The sequence below is a fragment of the Toxorhynchites rutilus genome, chromosome 2 (genome assembly GCF_029784135.1).
Source record: "Toxorhynchites rutilus septentrionalis strain SRP chromosome 2, ASM2978413v1, whole genome shotgun sequence".
NCBI lineage: Eukaryota > Metazoa > Arthropoda > Insecta > Diptera > Culicidae > Toxorhynchites > Toxorhynchites rutilus.
In genome coordinates, this window is record NC_073745.1 from 301,099,615 (window position 1) to 301,121,175 (window position 21,561).

Genomic DNA, 21,561 nt, shown 5'->3' on the forward strand with positions numbered 1-21,561 from the left:
TGCGAATTGGGGCACTTTTGGTATTAACAAGTTCTTCCGCATAGTAACTCGATGTTGATAATTCCTTGATATTTTCCTTCGTTGATCGTATTGTTTTCACATATTCACGTTGGAAAGCCTTAACCCTTCTCTTCGTTGACCGAGGCATTTAGATTGAATTTAATACTTTTCCGTTTACTGTTTTTGAAAGCATAGGCAGCCGTGGCAGTGTTCCGAGCTCTGCAATACAATTTTCTTACCCAATGTTAAAGTTGCTAAAACTTACATTATAGACCCATTAATCGTAAAAATAATAATTGTATTGATATCAACACAATTTTATTCTATTGATTTTCATGACATGGGACGCTATGACTCCGGAATAACATTTTATTGAGTGGTTTTTATAGCTATTTCGGTGATGTTGTTTGGCATCAGTGTCGAAAAAATAATAATGCTTCCACCAATACAAACAAAACCATTGCAGAAGATTGAAAAACGAAAATTTAACTTTCAGAGCACTTGCTCGAGTTTTCCGACGTTCTTCACTATACGGTGCGAAAGCAGATGAAAATTTAATATCTTGTGAGTAATCGATTAGAGTTTGGTTGATATTACTTGATGGGAAGTGTGCGAAATGTGTTTCGCAAAATTATTGATTTTCGGGCGAGAGGTGAGGGAGGGAGATGAAAGAAATGAGCGCCATTGTGGCTCTGTTACAGCCGAGTTGTTGAATTGTTAATGAGCTTAATTAATAAACAGATGGGATAAAAAAAACAAACAAATATTCGCTCAATTAATAATGGTTGTTCGAGTAAATCGATTATCTGTAATCGATTAAAAGAAAAAAAGACATCTCTAATTGTAACACAGTTCATCTCGATAGAGTACAAGAGCCGCAGCAGCTTTCTTGTGTCGTCAGTGATGATGAAGATGTTTGAATTACAGAGGCTTCAAAAGACCAATTTAGAAAATTTAAGTTTAAGTTTTCCAAATTGGCCTTCTCAAAAGCATATATAACTAAAAACATCATCATCATCTCGGACAATACAAGCAAGCTCAGCGGCTCTTGCACTCAATCGAGATGAACTCTAAGAGATTGAAGCTTCCAGCAATAACAAAACCAACAACATAAACCAAACTCTCGGCCTTCAAAAACATGTGATATGAGTGACACTCATCAGCAAAAAATATTCCATCGCGAAGTTCCCCAAAGTTCCTCCAAATACAGTTAACCAGTAGAATGGGGCCCGCTGATCGGTTTGATGAGATCTGCCATTTTTAGTTCACACGCGACTCATAAGACTGCGCCGAGTGCTGTTGGGAAGATGGACGTTCCAAGAGCACAAGTTTTTTTTGTACAGAACAGAATTTACATTGACTCTTTGGTACATACCAGTAGCCAGTAGACGCAACACTTTAAATCAGCTGTAGTCGTGGACTAAATACAGTTTATCACGTACTGTTAGTCCTCAGTCCTCTTGAAAATGATAAAGTCTAAGTTATATGTTGGCTCGATTAACGCTGATTGATTATTCATTCCTTGAAAATCCAACTGTTTCTTTTTTTTTTATTAAATCGTTTATTTTTACAGGCTCAGTTACATAAGTTTAAAGGAGCCAAACTCCTATCTGTATTGTTACAAGTATATATAAACATTTTTCATTAATTCTAGTGTTAATGAAGTAGAGAACCGATTACTCGCGGTTTGCTCGAGTTTAGAAGGGTGACATTTTTTTCAGGAAAAGGAAGGGATATAAGGATATGTTGACAATGATCACACTCACATTCGCACTCACATTCATCATTCTCAATTCTTAAGCCTATCTTATATCTAATATGTATTTACATTTCACCTTATTCTATTGTTAGTAAGAAGGGATTTGATTTCTCGCGAAGGAAAAGGAAAAGGAGAATATACGGATAAAAGGACAATCACACACGAAGATCGATAACTTTTAAGAAGATATATATTTGGGACATGTAATCAAGGTCTAACCGAGCCAACACATCTCTCTCCGGCACATTGGGCTGTCTTCCTCTGGTTCAGTCATTTATTAACGAATTCATAATTTGTTTTTCATACAAATGTAGCATTTTCTTTACTCTTTCATAAAAAAAATAAATTCATTGCTGTTTCGAAGAAATTCTCGTACTTTTCCCGTAATACGGCACATTAGGCGGCGCACACCCTTTTCGTCCACCGTTTTGGCGATTTGATTCCACCAGTTCTTCATTTGAGTCATGTTCCTAACAAGTTTTCCCTTTGCTATAAGCCTCCGCTTCGTGATTGCCCAGTATTTCTCTATCGGCCGGAACTGGGGCAGTTTGGGGGGTTGAGGTCCTTCGGTATTACGCTGACCCCGTTCGTTGCGTACCATTCCATAACCGTTTTGCTGTAATGGCAGCTCGCGAGGTCCGGCCAAAACATTACTGGACGGTCGTGGGCACGAATAAACGGCAGAATCCGTTTCTGTAGGCACTTTTGACGTAGGACTACGTCTAACCGGAAGATATAGGGGGTGAAATGGAAATCTAGGCACTGAACAAGTAGGAAAAAATGCAAGATTTGGAACGCTTATAACTCGAGCATTTCTCAATAGATCGCAAAGGTTTTTGCATCAATTGATAGGAAATATATCTACACATCTATCATAACGAATAACATTTCATTTTTCTTGAGATAAATAATTGAATAATTGTGAAATATCAATCATTGTCAAAATGCACTATGTGCCCATTTTTGATTGGTCCATTTTGTGCTCCTCAAATCGTACCGACCAAAACGGGCAACCAGAGCAGCAGCGAAATAGAATGAAGCACGACTGGAAAGGAAAAAGAAAAAAAATGAACGAAACATTGGTCGCAGTCTCACACATGCGTAATTCTCGAGCCAGCCAGTCAGCTTAAAAATCCCCGCTCCGCTGCCGTAACGATCATTCTTTGTGTGGACACCGACTGGACAACATCGTTGCTGGACGAGCTGGACGGCGAGGGATCGAGTGCCTTTCTCAAGGCAAGAGGGCGGAGGTGGTAGCGCTGGAGTAGAATAGAGTAGAGTTTTCAAAGGGCCTTTCTCAAGGCTAGAGACGAATGAACTGCAAAAGTTTAAAGTCTCTATAATACAATACCTTCCTTCCTTCCTTCCGTAACGATCATTCTCATTCAAACCGTACACCACATCGGTTCGCATCACAACACATCAACAAACCAACCCAAGCAGCCATGTTTGGACATGGTAAAGGAGGAAAAGTGAAGGGAAAGGCAAAATCCCGCTCGAACCGTGTTGATCTGGAGTTCCCCGCAAGGGTAGCTAGGCCGAGCGCGTTAGTACCAGTGCACCAGTCCACCTAGCCGGCGTTATATAGTTTCGGCCGCCGAAGTGATCGAGTTAGCTGGCAAAGCTGCTCGCGACGATAAGAAAACCCGCATTCGGAACAGAACACATTCGGTTCGGTGGACATAAAGACAACAGGCAGTTGCAGCGAGTGGCGAGTGGCAAACGCAATCGCAAAACGGCATCAGGTACCAGAAGAAAAAAGTTTGTTCTTTATACAAACTGCTTTGGTGGCAAATCCAGAACAAGGCGGCATCGAGGGCGTTCGAAATGGTTTTTTTTTTCAAAACCACGAGTACTAAGTTTTCTAAATTGGAACCATTCCATAAAACAAGGCGCTTTTCAGGGCCATTAAACCTTCCAAAAAAGAGTTTAGGAAATACAGTTCAATGCTTTCTTAAACAATATCCAAAATAATAATAAAACACAAATTGTTTTTTTCATAATTTGTTTGCCAGGATATGATGAGTATGTGAATTTGGAAGTTGTTCTGAGCTTATTGATTTTCACCAATTCTTAAATTGCTTCTAGATTGGAAGTACAGTAATTTACACTTATCTCGACATTTAGCTAATTGGACGGACCTGTAATGCGACATATTTAGTTGGACATTTTTGTAAACATAGAGTTCGGGGTCCAAATTATGACCCCACATTGAAAGTCGACACTGAACCACTGTCATCGCAAATGTTCAATTACAGGTTAAAATTACCTCCAATCCGACACTGAGTGGTGGTAATGCGACGTGCCATTGAATGTAATTTACTGTAAAATATGTCACAAGCTGGATGGGAAGAATTTTCCAACTGTGAAAGCTGTGGCGAGTGGCAAATGCAATCGCTAAACAGAAAGGTTTAGCCGAACAAGATGGGTATATCGAGTGATAACAAAACAATAAACTCTTTAGATTGAAGATAATTTTGTGATCCTGAACCCTTTTTAGCCTGCATGTGAATCCAACGAGCGAACAAATCGTAATGCATGTATTTTTTTGCCATCGCTCCCTTTTAACGCTCATTCGTTCGTCTCGTTGGACTCGCCCCTCTGGCTGAGTCTGCCGATTTGTCTCTATCCTGTGAGTGTGTACCGCAAGAGTATAAAACACGCGGACCTCAAAAAAATATCTTATTTTCTTTCAAACCGTAAACCCGTGTGGTTGTACGGCATCGGCATCGTGGACGTAACAAAGGAGGACAAGTTAAGGTGAAGGGCAAAGTCTCACTCGAACCGTGCAAGTCTCCAGTTCCCTGTTGGTCGCATTCACTGATTGCTCCGCAAGGGTTACTAGGCCGAACGGATTGGTGCCGGAGCACCAGTATACCTAACAGCGATTATAGAGTTTCGGCCGTCGGAGTGCTCGAGTTGGCTTGCAAAGCTGCTCACGACAATCAGAAAATCCTCATCAAGAACAGAGCAGCTTGAGGTTCAGCGCTCATCAAAGCAACAATTAGTTTCAGTGAGTGGCAAAGTGTTTCTCCGGCACGTCGCATTAAATGTAATTTACTGAACAACATGTCACAAGCTGGATGGGAAGAAATTTTCCATTTTTTGTGAAAGCTGTGGCGAGTGGCAAACGCAATAGCTAAACAGGAAGGTTTAACCGAACAAGATGGGAATATCGAGTGATAACAAAAACACAACACCAAAGGTTCTTTTCAGAACCATCAACATATTCATAAAGAGTAAATAGTAAACTAATCCATTTTTCAGGTAGATAGGTAGGTATTCACGTAGGAGAAGAAAATAAAACAATATATTTAAAATATATATTTAACAAAAGCTGTCCCCTTTGTATAGTCCTACGTCACTCCGGTTATGTCCCCGACATTACCCACCCGTCTTTTTTTTTGTAGACTTCTGATGTCATTGTCTTATCAGTGAGAAAGACTTTGGTTTTCTGTCCACAACTGCATATCCCCTGCCAAATCATGTACTTGCGGGCGAATTTATCCGCAAACACGAACTTAAATTTTGCAGGTACATCCCCCCGAGCCGTCGCCAAATAAAATTTTTGACCTGGGATTTTCTCAAAGTCCGCCTTCACGTAGGTCTCATCGTCCATCAGAATACATCCGTCGAACTTGGTCAGCACTTGGTCGTACAGCATTCGAGCACGGATTCTGGCCACATTGTTCTGCTTCAGCGTCCGATTTGGCTGTTTGCTGGCTCGGAATGACCTTATTCCTTCCCGGAGACGAATTCGTCGCACCGTACTGTGAGCGGCCTGGAACTTATTGGCCAAATCGCGGTCTGAAAGATTGGGATTCCTCTTGACGGCCTTGATGACTTTCCCACGCAGTTTCCGGTCGACAGTTCCACTCCGACGCTTCGAATGCGGCTTCCGAGCCGTCGTCAATGTTTCCTTGTACTGCTAGATAACACGCCATACGGTATTTCTGGGCATTTTAAGCTGTTTAGCTAGCTTAGATGCCGACAACAATGGATTTTACCAGGTCTCCGGGGGTCTCCGTAGCCACTTGGTTACGCGTTCGCTTACCAAGCGATCGATCGTGAGTTCAAACTCAGGGCCCTCAATTGACCATCTTTGTGTTGTTATAGAATAACTACGTCCACGCAACCATCATCAGCGATGGAAATCGATCCACGGTGAAACAAAGATCGATTTATCCATACAACTGCTCTGCTCTGCAAGAAACATCGGGCTGCTGTTCTATAAATAACCCAACAATGATCAATATCAACTGTCTCCGCTGTCCGGTCTGCTGAACAATGGAAGATCAGAAAGAATACCCTTACGCCTAAATGGCTACTACTGTGTAATTTACCATAATGTAATGGAACAGAAAAACTTAACGCCTAAATGGCTACTACTAACTACTGTGTAATTCACAATTTATAGAAACATAAAACATATGTACATGTACACGATTAAACCCGGCTCTGTTACAGCTAAATGCTATTGAGCCTAATAAATAAATGGAAAAAAAAAAAAAAAAAACAATGGATTTTCAAGAAAACTGTGCACAATTTTATCTCTCCGTTCGGCTTCCATGGCGGTTGTTTACTAAATGCTATCATTTGGTGTTATGACATAAATACATGGTAAAAGGTAATGAATTTCCCGACACGTGGGTGAAAAAAGTTTCCAAATCCGTCCACTAGGAGCGCCACAATGAGCAAAAGAATTTGTTCCAATATTAAATGAAGCAGACTTTAGTTATAGGAATTCCAGACTCTACCGAACCTTTCTAATACATATACCTCTCCGAAATGCTATCGAAATGTTATAAAAAAGAATAATCAATGACCTTCGAATTGGGTGCCATTGAAAAAGCAATAGCAGTTTAGGAACCCAATAACACGTACACTTAAACACTAACTCTCGAATTATCAGTGATATTGTACCTCTATTTTACTACGCAAAAATTGTTATCCAGAAGACTCATTCATACCACACAAGGTTGAATGAAGTGTTGATAACGGAAATGATTATAAAAAATTTACACGACAAATTTGCGTCAATGTTTTTTTGACGTGGGACTACGTCTAACCGGAATATATGGAGGGTAAAATGAAAACCTAAACACAGAAAATGCAGGAAAAAATGAAAGATTTCGAATGCTTATAGCTCGAACATTTCGTACTGGATAGGAGAGATGTTTGCATCACTTGATAGGGAATATTTCTACGCATCTATCGCAACTAACAAAATGTTGTTTTTCATTAGATAAACAATTGAATAACTGTAAAATATTAGGCGTTATCTAAACGCCCTAACTGCATCGTTTTGATTGGCCCGATTTACGGTTTCCCTAACACAGCCATCAAAACCAAGCAGCCTTGGGGAAATCGGCATTGCAAATACATGAAAGTAGGGGGACTTTTGTTCTCATCGAAAAATGTTCCCTAACACAGACTTTAAAACCAAGCAGCGAAATCGGCATTGCAAGCACACGAAAGAGCCTAGAGGCGAGTGAACTGAAAAGTTTAAACCCTCTTAAAGCCAAAAAGAAGAAAAAGAACACACGAAAGTAGGGGGAGCTTTTGTTCCCACCGAAATGTGTTCCCTAATAGAGATTTCTAAACCAAGGTGCCTGGAGAAATCGGTATTTCAAATTCATGCAAGTCGGGGGTATTTTTGTTCCGACTGGAATGTGTTTCCCTAACACAGACTTCAAATCCATGAAGCGTGGGGAAATCGGCATTGCGAATTCATACAAATCGGGGGTATTTTTGTTCCGATTGAAATGTGTTTCCCTAACACAGACTTCAAAACCGTGGTTTCTGGGGAAATCGGCTCTGCAAATAAATGCAAACTGCGAGTACTTTTGTCCTCGCTTGCCTTTGTGCAGAGTGGAATATGTCTGTCCTAACATGATCTTCTAAACTTAGGAACCTGGGAAAATCGTGCAGCCACTAGAAGCGAATGAACTTCCCAGTTTCAAGCAAATTCGAGATTTGAGAAGTATGTACACTTTTGGGATGTAAACTTCAGAGGGAAATGTAAAATAAAATAATCGTTTGATAATTTTTTTTTGTCTTTATTGGAAAGATTTTCAGCCTTAGGCTGGTTCATCAAACGTTTGATAATTCTTCCGTACATATATTTTGTTCTAGTTATCATACCAAACGTAAAAGGTCCGTCATTAAATTTACTTGTAACGAAGAACAATCAATCACAATAAATGAATTGACTTTACACGGCATTTGTTCATTTTTTTCACTCACAGAGCAAATATATTGAACTCAATTGAATTTGGAAACTGTTTCATTCAATCAAGAATTTAATCAATACAAACGAATGATTGCTCAGCTAAGGTAGTTCCACGTGAACCTTGCGGTTATATCATAGATATAACCCACTAATTTTTTTTTCATTCAGACCCTAATATCGGTTCAGAAAATCACTCACTTATGAAAAACGTATATTGCATTGATTGCTCTATCGGACATTGTTTGACATTTGATTGCGATGGCATTTATCTCAATCGAACCAATAAATGACGAAGAGATGAAATTCCGAGATTCACGAACGTGATGATAATGGTTATGACGAGTGATGATTTTTGAATCAGCGACAATTCTTATCATTGAACAGGGTCAATCCAAAAACCACGATAGCAATAATTGACAGATCGAATTAAAAAAGTCCCTCATTCGATAAAGCCACTCGAAATGATTGATTCAATCAATGGTTAAATAAAATTCTACTCGAGCAGATTACACCTTACTTCCATAACATCATTAACCTACGGAAATCGAAATTGGCTTTGTTTAAACTTCCATAAATTCCATTAGTATCTGTAATTAATTATTCTCATTCCATCCTTTCCGCAGAAAACGCCACCCGCTATTGCCACCCGAACGGGAAATGGGACAATTACAGCCATTATGCGGCCTGTCATCACATGACGGAACCCCCTCCAAATATAGTCGAGATCACGTCGATCATCTACTACACCGGATACATTATTAGCTTAATCGCGCTAAGCCTCGCTGTGATAGTTTTTGTCTACTTCAAGTAAGTGTCCACCCCCGCATTCGGAGGTTGCCATTTTTTTAATCTTATCATCGTTGCAGAGATCTTCGTTGCTTGCGTAACACCATTCATGCGAACCTGTTCATCACCTACATCCTGTCCGCACTGCTTTGGATGGTCATCCTGACGTTGCAGGTGAGTCCCTTCCATTTGAATACCCGCACCACACAATCGGCCACAAGTTCCTTTTTTCATCTCTTTACATGACCAAACTGGAATTCGACCACTTGTGAACTCGGGGGACAAACGTTCACAGCTCTCCACCAGCTCCAGCAGTGGCATGACAAGTTGTGTCATCTTCGTCACCCTGCTGCACTACTTTACACTCACCAACTTCTTCTGGATGCTTGTGGAAGGTAAGTAGGGTGCAAACTTGCGTTGCATTGGTTTGTTGGAAACTTATTTCTCCCACCCCACTCTCGAGGGATGCACACGTCGTCAGGTGGGTTGGATGCGGGCTGTGGTATCCCACAAAACAACTGACCTGGGGAGCAATGGGAATGGGATGGTTAAAATCTCGGAGCGAGGGACCACAAATTTAACCTCTTTCAGTTTGTCGGTTGCTATCCGGATTTTTGTGTGGGGTTTTTCACGAGAACTGGGTTCGGTTCGTTTCCCATCTTTTTCTTTTTGATGATGACGATGGGTGTTATGATGGATAATGTAGTCTGATGTAATGTGGAAAATTGGACTAATAATGGAAAAGGAGAAAATGGGATTTGGTCACGGCATAGGAGTATTATGGGGAATTATTTTCAAGTAGAATGAAACGATGCTGGATCCTTCGTCATGACATGCAAATGATATGTGAATGAGGATGAATGATTCGGTAGAACATTTTAAACAGCTGGTAATACCTTTTATTTGGTGGCAATTGCTCCATCGGTTCAAAAGTAACTAAGTTTCAAAAACGGGTAAACAAATTTATATATTTTTTTTCGGAATGACATAAATACAGTAATGCTTTTGAATCCGGAAGCTTTTTAATCCGAACACTTTTTCATACCAAAACAATGACATTTTTTGCATGTTGAATTACTGTGACTGATAGTTACTATTGTATCAACTTAGAGTAGTGTTAAACATAGTACCTAGCTGTTGACAAAAAAAAAGTTAAAAATCAAAATAAATATATGTGTTTCACAAACCCATGTCCGGAATGATGATTCAGAAGATGATTTTAAATCCGGACGAATCAAAAGTTAAGGATTAAATTTCTCATTGAAGAAGTTGCACAAGAGTATTTTAAAAGCCGCTAGTATGGAGTATGGAACAAGGATTTTCGATCCGGGAGATCACAAAACTCTTCGGTATACGACTATATACAGTCTCCCATTTCTTTTTACTGTATATAATCGAGTCAAAAAATAATAATAATAATTTTGTTTTATATACATATATATTCTGTGTTTTCTGAAAATAAAAGAAAAAAATTTGATTCATCCCCTTGAAGTCAGAAAACATCTTCCTCGCAGTTCAGTTTTTTGAAAGCATACGTTCTCGAGAAAAATGAATTTTAATTTTAAAAATATTTTTTTTTCAATGAAATTTTTTTCCAAAAAATTCTTTGATAATTTTTAATGAAAACCAAAATAATTTCCTACATTCCATTCTTTGACTAAAATTTTGTAGGTCTGATTTTTTTTGTAGGTTTTTTTTTAATTTTGAGATTTTTCAACTTTTCTTCGGAAAATCGAAAAGCTCCCACGCCTGAACAGCCGGAGCGGACTGATAGAAACTCTATTTAACTCTTTTCGAGTCTTAAAAAAGACTATTGGTTCGGTGGACAGAAAACTCGCTGCTTCCTTTCGTTTGTTTATTGGTGATGGTTTACATAGAAGTGAGATGGGATGCTGTGTCGGTGACCGGTATTCATACTGCTAGTGAGATGTTTAGTGTGTGATGTCTATTGTGTACAAGAACAGCGTTTGTGTTATCTCGTCTGTTGAGTGTTATCTCGAGCTTCTCTAACATATCTCACGTTGTACGCGACAACATCTACAAAAAGATGGTCAGAGAATGAAATGTAGGAAATAACTTAGGTTTTTATTAAAAATTTTCAAAGAATTTTTTGGAAAAAAATTTCATTGAAAAAAAATATTTAGAAAAATAAAATTCATTTTTCTCCAAAACATATGCTTTTAAAATTCTAAAAAAAATAGATATAAATAGCCTTTACAATTTCCAACAAGTTTTCCATACATCGGACGATGGGCACATTTACATGGAAAAAGTTTTTCGAACAAAACTTTTTAATTTTTTTCTTTGGAAAAACACTATTAATGTTTAACATTTTTATGTATAAATTATTGCAATTTACATGCTCTGCTAACTTTTCTCTATTTGGAAACATGTCAAGAACATGTCAAACGTGAGAATTTACATACACAAATGTTACGAGCAAAACATTTTTTTTTCAGGAGTCTTCATACAAAAATGACTTATATTCCAAAAACTATAACAGATAGAAAGTTGACGTCTTCGACGAAAGTTCACTTTTTAATAAGATCTAAAACTTTGTCCAATACACTAGATCGCTATCTTGACTTTAAACAAAATTAGGATTAGTTGTATTTTTTCAAAGAAAATATAAAAAAAATTGTTGTTAGAAAAACTTTTTCCCTGTAAAAGTGCCCATCTTCCGATGTATGGACGACTTGTTGGAAATTTTAAGGGTTATTCATATATATATTTTTAGGAATTTCATAAAATACGTTTTTGAGAAAAACGAATTTTAATTTTTAAAACAACTTTCATTTCAGCAAACAAAAATTTTTTTTTGTATTTTTTTTACTGTAATTTTAAACAATTTCCTACATTTCATCCTTTGACATGAATTTTGTAGGTAACATAATTTTTAAGTTATAAGTTTTTGTAAAAATTGAAGAAGAAAAATTTTTCTAATTATTTTTCGAATATTTCAAGTATCCAAAGTTGCTTAAATGACCCATATCTTTAAATCCACAACGTTCCACTGCTATCTGAGATGGTGCTGCCAGTCGAGTTGGCGTGAAATTCGTCATATGTTCGAATTTCGAAAATGACAGAGTCATTGACCTTTTTTTTTTTGTTTCGAGTTCTGATGGCTCAAACTGGCTCTACATCGAAAAGTACGCTACGTAGAAGGTATTCTGTAGCTTCCAGTTGAAAGACGAAAAAATTTAATACAGTATATAGTTGAGAAACCTCGTATTTAATGGTTGTTTAAGTGTTATTAATAATTTCACCCCAAAAATGCATAATAAACTTAATTGTTTCTATCAACCAAATTAAATCTTAACCCCTCTACAATTTGTCCTTTGACATCATACTTCTATCTTTCTTAATTTCGCAGCAATGTCATTTTAAACAATTTCCGGCTATTCTCCAATTAAACTTTTAAAAAATTACTTAATTTCTGCTCAATTGTACTTAATTTTGGAACATTACATTTGGACATTTTGGACATTTTTACCTCTGATTGGACATATTTGTAAATATCGGTATGCATTTTGAGTACCGTTCGGGATGATGTGTGGGCAAAGTGCTGCATCGAATAGATCATATTTTTTGACATCGGACTATGTCTTTGATTTCTATGTAGGCGTTAGAGATACCCCCTATACTATAGGGGGTATCTCTAAGAAAAATGTAACGATTCATGAGGAGTTTTCAAACGCATATTACTCAAAGTCGTTGTTGTGACATATGTTGTGTTGTATACCATTGGACAGGAGATTTGTCCAGCAATTTTTTTTTGCTCAAGACATGAACAGGGAATAAACAATAGTAAAAAAGTTAACAGTTTGACAGTTGAAATGGGTATGTTTTTTCAATTTTACCAGTCACTCGTTTTCCCCCACGACGCAACGGGCAATCTTTTTGCCTACATTTCGGCGTTAGCTCACAATGAGATTAGATTCGTATTATGAATTGTTCTCGATTTGCCGATAATAGGCATTTATCAGTTGACAGAATCAATGGAGGGATGATCTAGGATTGATCTTAAAGATCATATTGGATGATTTCACTCTATACTCCCTTAAGAATTGACGAGAGTCTGACTGAAAAGATTAAACGTTGATAGAGATTTTATTGGATTGAAGTTCAGGTTGTTGTCCAATCAATTCTTGCTCAATTCACGTTTTATCGTGTAGGTCTTGCTACTGGCAATTTATGGAATTGTGGTCCGGGATGTCATTGCATCGAGCGTGTTGTTTGGTTATGTGAAAATATGCGATTAGTGAAGGGGTGTACTCACATATTACATAAAGGGTATCTTCGCATATTTTTCAGGGCTTTTATTCGATGTATCAAAAAAGGAGGGAAAAATATAGATTTGGATCAATGAAAAGGACTCAATTCAAATGCAATTGCTACACGCAATCGCGGTCCTATGTCGGAAACCCGTCCGTGCTCCACCCATCAACTTTTTTCGAACATTTCGCGAATTTTTTTGGATCTTAGCGGAATTTTGTTGTTGTTCAGAATTGGCAGTGGGCCATGATGGCCACGCAAGATTGTCTTGGTAGAGGCTCAGGATGACCGCGTGGGATTTCATTGATAGCGGATGACCGCGCAGGATTTTGTTGGTAGCAGCCTGAGCTAACCACATTTTTATGAATCGATGGTGATCTAAGGCGTTAACGGACGTCAAATTATATGCGGATCGGGACGACCGCACAAACAAGTACGGTTCGGGACGACCGTATAAAAAAAGGTTAATAATAAGAGTGCGGATCGGGACGACAGTGCTGTGTAAAAATGGAAACAAAATTGCGATTCGGGACGACCGTATGAGATCATAATGATAAGAATGCGGATCGGGATGACCGTGCTGTGTAAAAATGGAAGTAAAATTATTTGCGGATCGGAACGACCGCGCAGAACAAGTACGGCTCGGACGACCGTATGAAAAGAGTTATAATGCTAAGAGTGCGGATCGGGATGACCGTGCTGTGTAAAATGGAAAAAAATATGAAAATAATTATTATGATAAGAGTGTGGATCGGGAAGACCGTGCTGTGTACAAATGGAAGAATAATTATATGCGGATTGGGACGACCGCACAAACAAGTACGGCTCGGGACGACCGCATAAAAAAATGATAATAATAAGAGTGCGGATCGGGACGACCGTATGTCGATATTTTGTTAGTTAAACGTCATAAATAAGCTCATACATCCCAAAGGTGGTTCACATATTTTCTGTGAAGGAGAATATACTGAAACAAAACCCACATGCATTTGTTCTTCTCGACTTTTTTTTATTCAACTTTTTTTTCAGGAGATGTGTGGCACCATAAACAATAATAACAACCTTGCCGATATGCCTCATAATATCCCGCCTTGTATGTATATACTTGTTGCACACACACACAAACACACAAACACACACACGCACACATACATACACACACACACGTTATGAGTCGTACAGCATCGCCCCATTGATATACCAACAGCAACGGAGGAGTGATTCGGCCACGTGCACGTTGGGTGATTCCTCGGTAATGGATGTCACAAACATAGTATACACTGGAAGATTGGATTAAGGAACATTACTCATTTACAAAAAAAAAGATGCAGCATCATTTTTCCATCGAAAAATACCGTTTCTGGATTTGCTGTCAATAAAAAAATTGAAATTTGCGGTTAGGAAAAGTCAACAAAAATCTCAGAAAGTTGGATTCCCTCAAACTCAGCATCTCAACTGAGAATGGAGTCGTTTGTCTGCTCTCAACCACCACGTCAAAGAACTTTCTTAATCTTATACTTTATTCAACAATGCTCTTTTGAAACGTATCTTAATGTCTAGTGAACCTTTCCACGAATCAAAACGGTGCTTCTATGAGCAGTAGATAATCAGTATAAACAAAAGTTTTTTCCCATACTAGAGGAAAAACACAATGGGCCTGATCACGAACATCACTTCACGGTGAAAACGGAATGAAATGCATACAAATCACATACAATTCTTTTCGTTTTCACCGTGAAGTGACGTTCGTCTGTATTGTGGTGATGTGTGAATGTAAAAAGCAAGGATGGTTATGTGTGTTCAAACAGACATATATAAGGCGAAAAACGCAACTACAATTATGTTTGCAATACATGTAGTCTAAATCCAACACGGTGAAGTTGAAGTTGTGTACATACAGTGTCGGACAAAATATTAATACCATTGCTCAAGCAAAAAAAGGAAGTGACAAAACTTTGAGGAAAAATAATTCAATCCAGAGCTTCCATCTATTTATAATAATTCAGCCATTCCATGCGAAACCGATATAGCGGTTCTCTGATTTTCGTCCTTACCGTAAAGTATTAGACTCGTATTTTTTTATTTTTTTTATTAGGGTGCCCATTTCCATTTTAGGGTGGTCCGAAAAATCGGCTCTCTCCTCCTTTTTTCCAAACGTGACTTTTTTCAAAAAATCATAACTCTTGAACTACTGAACCGATTCAGATGATCGGCATATCAAATTAAAACCAATTAGCTAGTCTTTTTGGAACAATATTATACTTAAAAAAATTGGATTTCGGTTTTGTAATTATTGATTGTATTTGTTTCTTATGGTTTACATGATCTCGGGACCAAGGGCGCTATTTTTTTATATTTTTTTTCTTGAAATCCTGAATTTTCTACATAACATATCCAAAAATTAGGGAGGCGTTGTTTTTGGTTCTTGAGTTATGATCGAAAACGAATCAAAGGGGAAAAAAACTCAAAATTCCAAGTAATTTCTCACACAAAATCTATCAGACCTACAAAATTTTAGTCGAAGAATGAATTGCAGGAAATTATTTAATATGACTTGTTGAAAATTGTAAAGGCTATTTATATCTATTTTTTCAGAACTTTTTAGAAACATGTTTTCGAGAAAAATGAATTTTAATTTTCAAAAATTTTTTTGTTCAATTATTTTTTTTTCCTCAATTTACTTGATATTCTCTATATTTTCTATACACAAGTATATTCATTAGAAAATAAATTGTGGAAAAAAAATAATTGAACAAAAAAAAATTTGTTTCTTAAAAGTTCTGAAAAAATATATATAAATAGCCTTTACAATTTCCAACAAGTCACCCATAGATCGGGAGATGGGCACTTTTACAGGGAAAAGAATTTTCGAACAACAACTTTTTCATGTTTTTTCTTTGAAAAATTACTATCAATGTTTAATTAGTAACATTTGTATTATCGCGATTTACATATTCTGCAAACTTTTTCCTATTCAGAAACATGTCAAGAACATGTCAAACGCGATAATTTACACACAAAAATGTAACGAGTGAAACATTTTTTTTTTCAGTGGTTTCCATACCATACTTTGCATACTTTGAACCCAACTTAATTAACAATAGATCAGTCGAACTTTGGACGTCCGATGTGAATGCATGATGCTAATGGCTGCATACAAACTGCTGCTCTAAGTCCACTTAATCCAGCAGAAACGTCCAACTACTAAATTGAAACTTAGAACATAAGACACCTTCGGTATCGCTGAAACCATCAGCCAGCCGGCTAGCCTACGACGGAGAGCCTGGCCACTTTATGGCGAAGCAATAAAGCTGAGGTGTTATAGCTTGGCTCATTCGTATTCGCCCCATGACTGGTCAAAGTTAGAGCATATCCTCTACGATACGAACGAACCAATACAATATATGTAGATGGCAAGGCAAGACACACGACTTCCATTTAAATCACCTTTATCGGCTGCATCAGACCCGGGGATAATGGCTATACAAGGGGAATGCGGGGGTGAGGAAGACCGTTGGCACGATTCGGTAAAATCTGAGCGAAAGCTAAGCTAAAATAATGTTCTCCAACAAGACGGTTTTTACGGTCGGCGGATGGTGCGGGTGGGGCTGACAATCTAATCAATCTATCAAGAGCTTCTTCAACGCACATACAGACACCTACACAGACACACGATGCCAGTTGGTTGGGGCTATTATTTCTAGCTTATGTGTCCCGCATTGATTCTTCTCGTCAACACGGTACGGATGACGGTAGCGACGAAAGTAAACATGTTTCCGGGAAAAAAAAATAAAAGTACATTTGCGATCTGAAAAAGATGGAGCGCAGGGAATTGAGACTCGAATCCAACTTGAATATGGTGGAAACGAAAATGACAAGCTCATCTCCGTTTCGGAAGCACTGGCTTGGACAGAAAAATACAGTTGATAGAACGTCTGAATGCGGCAACAGAAGGTGTCCATAAGCTCTCCGTCCGCTCACAATCCCATTCCTGCAGCGCTCTTTGAGTGCATTCATGCCCGTCTTAAACCACTATGAGGAGCCGAAAGACTTCATAAGCACACGGTATGATTATGAAGAATTTCATAAAGCCCTAGACCACGTCTTTCCCGAGAAGCGCTGCTATTATTGCTCGCTCTCGAAACTGGGACTGGGATTATGATGGCGAAAATGAAACGTCGGAAATATTCACATTATCATTTGCATCACGTGGTTCGCCGGTTGCTTCCGCCATAATCTTTTGCTGCTTGTTGGATATAATAATAATCTACAGTTAATTCGGCTCGGATTCCTTGAAGAGCTGCTCAAGACGGTGGAAATACGCAAACCAAACCAAGGCTTGGGATATGGAAAATGCAAATTCAGAACGGGACAGCGTTTCACCATTTTTATTTCCACCAAAAGTTTTGCGCGGTTATGACAGCTCGGACACTTGCGAGACGCGACATTTGCGATGAAACGTGTTGAAAGGAGTTTCCAGGAAGTGAGGGAACGAAAATCGTCTTCTGAGCGGGAATATATCGTTCAATGGTGACACTTTCTGTCGTGAAATGTGATTGAAATGCAAGTAATGTGTGGCATTTCGAAAAAGGTATCATTCTTATCATGCGTTTGCACGAGCATGACCGACTTGTGATCCATTCAATTTCTGCATTAAACCGTATTTTTCAAATATTTTTTTTTATCTTCAACGCAATATCAAACGTGATCTTCCAAAAAAAAAGCTGAATTTCACGAAGACACGATTGTGGCTATATATTATGTCTTTATTATTTTCTGCCAGACGCGTCTGCCACGCTACAAAACTCATTTTTGTTCTTAGCCTGTGACTGAGAAGGAACGAGCTCCATGCTAAGGATTCACATTGGAACATCGTCTCCTTGTACTCCACGTAGACACGCACAGCAACTAGTAGGGTGCCAATGAATGTATGGGAAAAAATCGACCCTAAAATTTCAAAAAGTTACCCTATACAAAGGTGGTGAACATACCTCGAAAAAACACCCTATGCAAAATTTCAGCTCAATCGGACTTAAGGGAGAGTGGCGCAAAGCGGTCAAAGTTTGAGTTTTTTGAAAATCGAAAAATGACCCAAAGAGTAAAGGAAATCGGGGGTTTCGAAAATTTTTTTTTGATGCCAAATGTCTTAAAATGGCATGAAACGTCGAGATCTAGTGAATTTATTTTTTTTTGTCAAAAATCGGCACTCTGGTACTTAGTTTTTTCCGGCATGCGAAACGAAAAGTATGGTTGTTGTGTTGTCGAAATGTTGATTTGCACAATTATATACCCTATGCAAAATATTAGCTCATTCTGACTTTATTTACTGGTGTCGCAGACGTTAAAATTTGAGTTTTTTGAAAACCGAAAAATCAGCGGAAATCGGGGTTTTTGAAAAAAAAATTTGATGCCAAATGTCTTGAAATTGCATGACACGTTGAGATTTTCAATTATCTCAAATAAAAAGGTTTTGACGTGGGACTACGTCTGACCGGAATATATGGGAGGTAAAATGAAAACCTAAACACAGAACATGCAGGAAAAAATGCAAGATTTCGAATGCTTATAACTCGAACATTTCTTACTGGATCGTAAAGATGTTTGCATTAATTGATAGGGAATATTTCTACGCTTCTATCGCTATTAATAGAATGTTATTTTTCATTAGATAAACAATTGAATAACTGTAAAATGTTAAGCGTTATCTAAACGCCCTAACTACCTCATTTTGATTGGCCCGATCTACGGTTTCCCTAACACAGCCATCAAAACCAAGCAGCCTTGGGAAAATCGGCATTGCAAATACATGAAAGTATGGGGCCTTTGTTCTTATCGAAATGTGTTCCCTAACACAGACTTCAAAACCAAGCAGCGTTGGAGAGATCGGCATTGCAAATACATGTAAGTTGGGGGCATTTTTGTTCCGACTGAAATGTGTTTCCCTAACACAGACTTCAAATACATTGAGCTTAGGGAAATTGGCATTGCAAATACATGCAAGTCGGGGGTGTTTTTGTTCAGACTGAAATGTGTTTCCCCAACACAGACTTCAAATCCATGGAGCGTGGGGTAATCGGCATTGCAAATACATGAAAGTCGGGGGTATTTTTGTTCCGACTGAAATGTGTTTCCCCAACACAGACTTTGAACCAAGGTGTCTGAGGAAATTGGCATTGCAAATTCATGCAAGTCGGGGGCATTTTTGTTCCGACTAAAATGTGTTTGCCTAACACAGATTTCAAAACTAATATGTCTGGGGAAATCGGCTCAGCAAATAAATGCAAACTGCGAGTACTTTTGTACTCGCTTGCCTTTGTGCAAACTAGAATATGCTTCCTTAAAACAGTCTTCCGGGGTTCTTCGGCACTCGCATGTTTTTTGCACTCCGAAAAGTGTTTTCCTAACACGGATTACAAAAGCGGGTGCGAACACCACGCTTTGGCTCGTTTATTCAAGATTGTATTGAAGGATATGCCTTAATATTTTTTGCTCACTGAATTCCTACGCATACCATTTGATGATTAGGCAAGATGTTGATAACCAATTGCTGCAATGACGCCTATTGATTAAATAATATGCGTTCGACGTACATGTCAAATTCGAAACTGAGTGCCTGAAGTTCATCAAATTAAGCAAATTCGCGGTTCGAGAAATACGTACACTTGAGAGATGCAAACTTCAGAAGGAAACGTAAAATAAAATAATCGTTTGATAATTCTTCCGTTCACATGTTTTGTCCTAGGCATCATACCAAACGTAAAAGGACTGTCATTAAATTTACTTGTAACGAAGAACATAATCTATCACAATGCATGAATTGACCTAATATGGAATAATACAATCTTTTTACTCACAAAGCAAATATATTGAATTTGATTGAATTCGGGAAATGTTTCATTCAATCAAAAATTTAATCAATACAAACAAATGATTGCTATGCTAAGATAGTCCCACGTCAACCTTGCGGTTATATCGTAGATATAACCCACCCATTTTTTTTTTTCAAAAATCAATTTTTCAGACGGAAAAACGACCAAGTGCCAAAAAAAACATTTTTCAACAAAAAAAAATTTCGAGATAACTATAACTCTCGACGAGTAATGCAATTTTAAGACATTTGGCATCCAAAATTTTTTTCAAAATCTCGATTTTCGGTGATTTTTCGTTTTCCAAAAAACTCAAATTTCAACGTTTGTGGCACCAGTAAATGAAGTTCGAATGAGCTAATATTTTGCATAGGGTATATTATTGTGCAAATCAACATTTCGTAGCAAGTTCCGAATGAAAAATCGAGATAACTATTTCTATTTGGCACCATAAACCATACTTTTCGTTTCGCATTCTGAAAAAAAAGAGTCCCAGAGTGCCGATTTTTGACAAAAAATTTTTTTCGAGATGACACTAGATCTCGACGTTTCATGCCATTTAAAGACATTTGGCATCAAAATTTTTTTTTTCGAAAACCCCGATTTCCTTCCCTTCCCCCCTCAGGTAATTTTTCGATTTTCAAAAAACTCAAACTTCAACCGCTTTGCGCCACTCTTTCTTAAGTCCGATTGAGCTGATATTTTGCATAGGGCGTTTTTTCGAGGTGGTGAACATTTTTTATGGGGTAACTTTTTTAAACTCGAGATGACCATTTTCATTGGCCCCCTAGTGTAGATCCAATGCGCATGTTGTTGAAGACATTGCTGGAAACATGGTAGGCGACCGCACAACGACGCGGGAGATTGTGATTTGAAAGGAAAAACAATAATCTGGAGTTCATTGTCGATACACACTGTTCATACGGTGCTCTCCCTCTTCTTCTCCAATAGCACTAACGTTTGTAACGTTCGCTTTCTCAATGTAATATTACTTGCGCCATTTTTATCAGTACTTTGTTAAAATTTATATGCCGAGCAACACGCAACACGTATTTTGAATAAAAAGTTCTAGAATATGTGTGAAAGTCGCTTGAGCTCCTTCTGTCGAATCTGTTTCTCTGACATTTTGACACGAATTGCTAAAAGAATCGGAGAGACCCAGGAAGCACCACTTGTTGAATTTGAGGGGATCGGAAAGACACTCACATGTGCCTACCAATAAATAGGCCTTGTATAAATTTCACAGCTTCACCAATTGAATGCAGTCGCTTCCGAAATCATCAATGGACAACCTTAAATCCTTAGTCGAATGGGAATTGTACCCTTGATGCAGGTTGAGTGCCCGGAAGTCTATGTTAGTCCTGAATATTGATGCGTCCCTCGATTTGGCCAGTATGCCGTCGGTATTGGGAACCGAGTCGATTTTTCCACATGTATTTTCAGCGATAACAGGGAATTTCCGTTCTCTTGGAATCCAATATGAAGTTAGATTTCACATAAAACGTCGCGATGGCTACCAGTGAGATTATCAGCACCCGTAATCCTGGTCATGGCACCATGTTTCATCAGGTTACAATTTATTACGGGCTTAAGAATTCACGTAATCACGACAGTTTGTATTTCAATAATTTAATTCACTAGTA

The 21,561-nt window shown here is 38.1% G+C and overlaps 2 protein-coding genes across 7 annotated transcripts in view; both read left to right on the top strand.

Annotated features, from left to right (window-relative positions):
- LOC129767021 (uncharacterized) overlaps window positions 1–21,561 on the top strand; it is a 478,091-nt gene that overhangs the window by 124,748 nt on the left and 331,782 nt on the right.
- LOC129769883 (diuretic hormone receptor-like) overlaps window positions 1–21,561 on the top strand; it is a 252,668-nt gene that overhangs the window by 122,292 nt on the left and 108,815 nt on the right. For all 6 annotated transcript variants that reach the window (XR_008741992.1, XR_008741993.1, XM_055772396.1 and 3 more), the window contains 3 exons: window positions 8,615–8,798; window positions 8,858–8,951; window positions 9,073–9,172. Coding sequence is in view for 4 of the 6 variants with exons in the window: in XM_055772396.1 (XP_055628371.1) it covers window positions 8,615–8,798; window positions 8,858–8,951; window positions 9,073–9,172 (378 nt within the window). In the remaining 2 variants the exon portion in view is untranslated. The remainder of the gene's footprint in view (window positions 1–8,614; window positions 8,799–8,857; window positions 8,952–9,072; window positions 9,173–21,561) is intronic.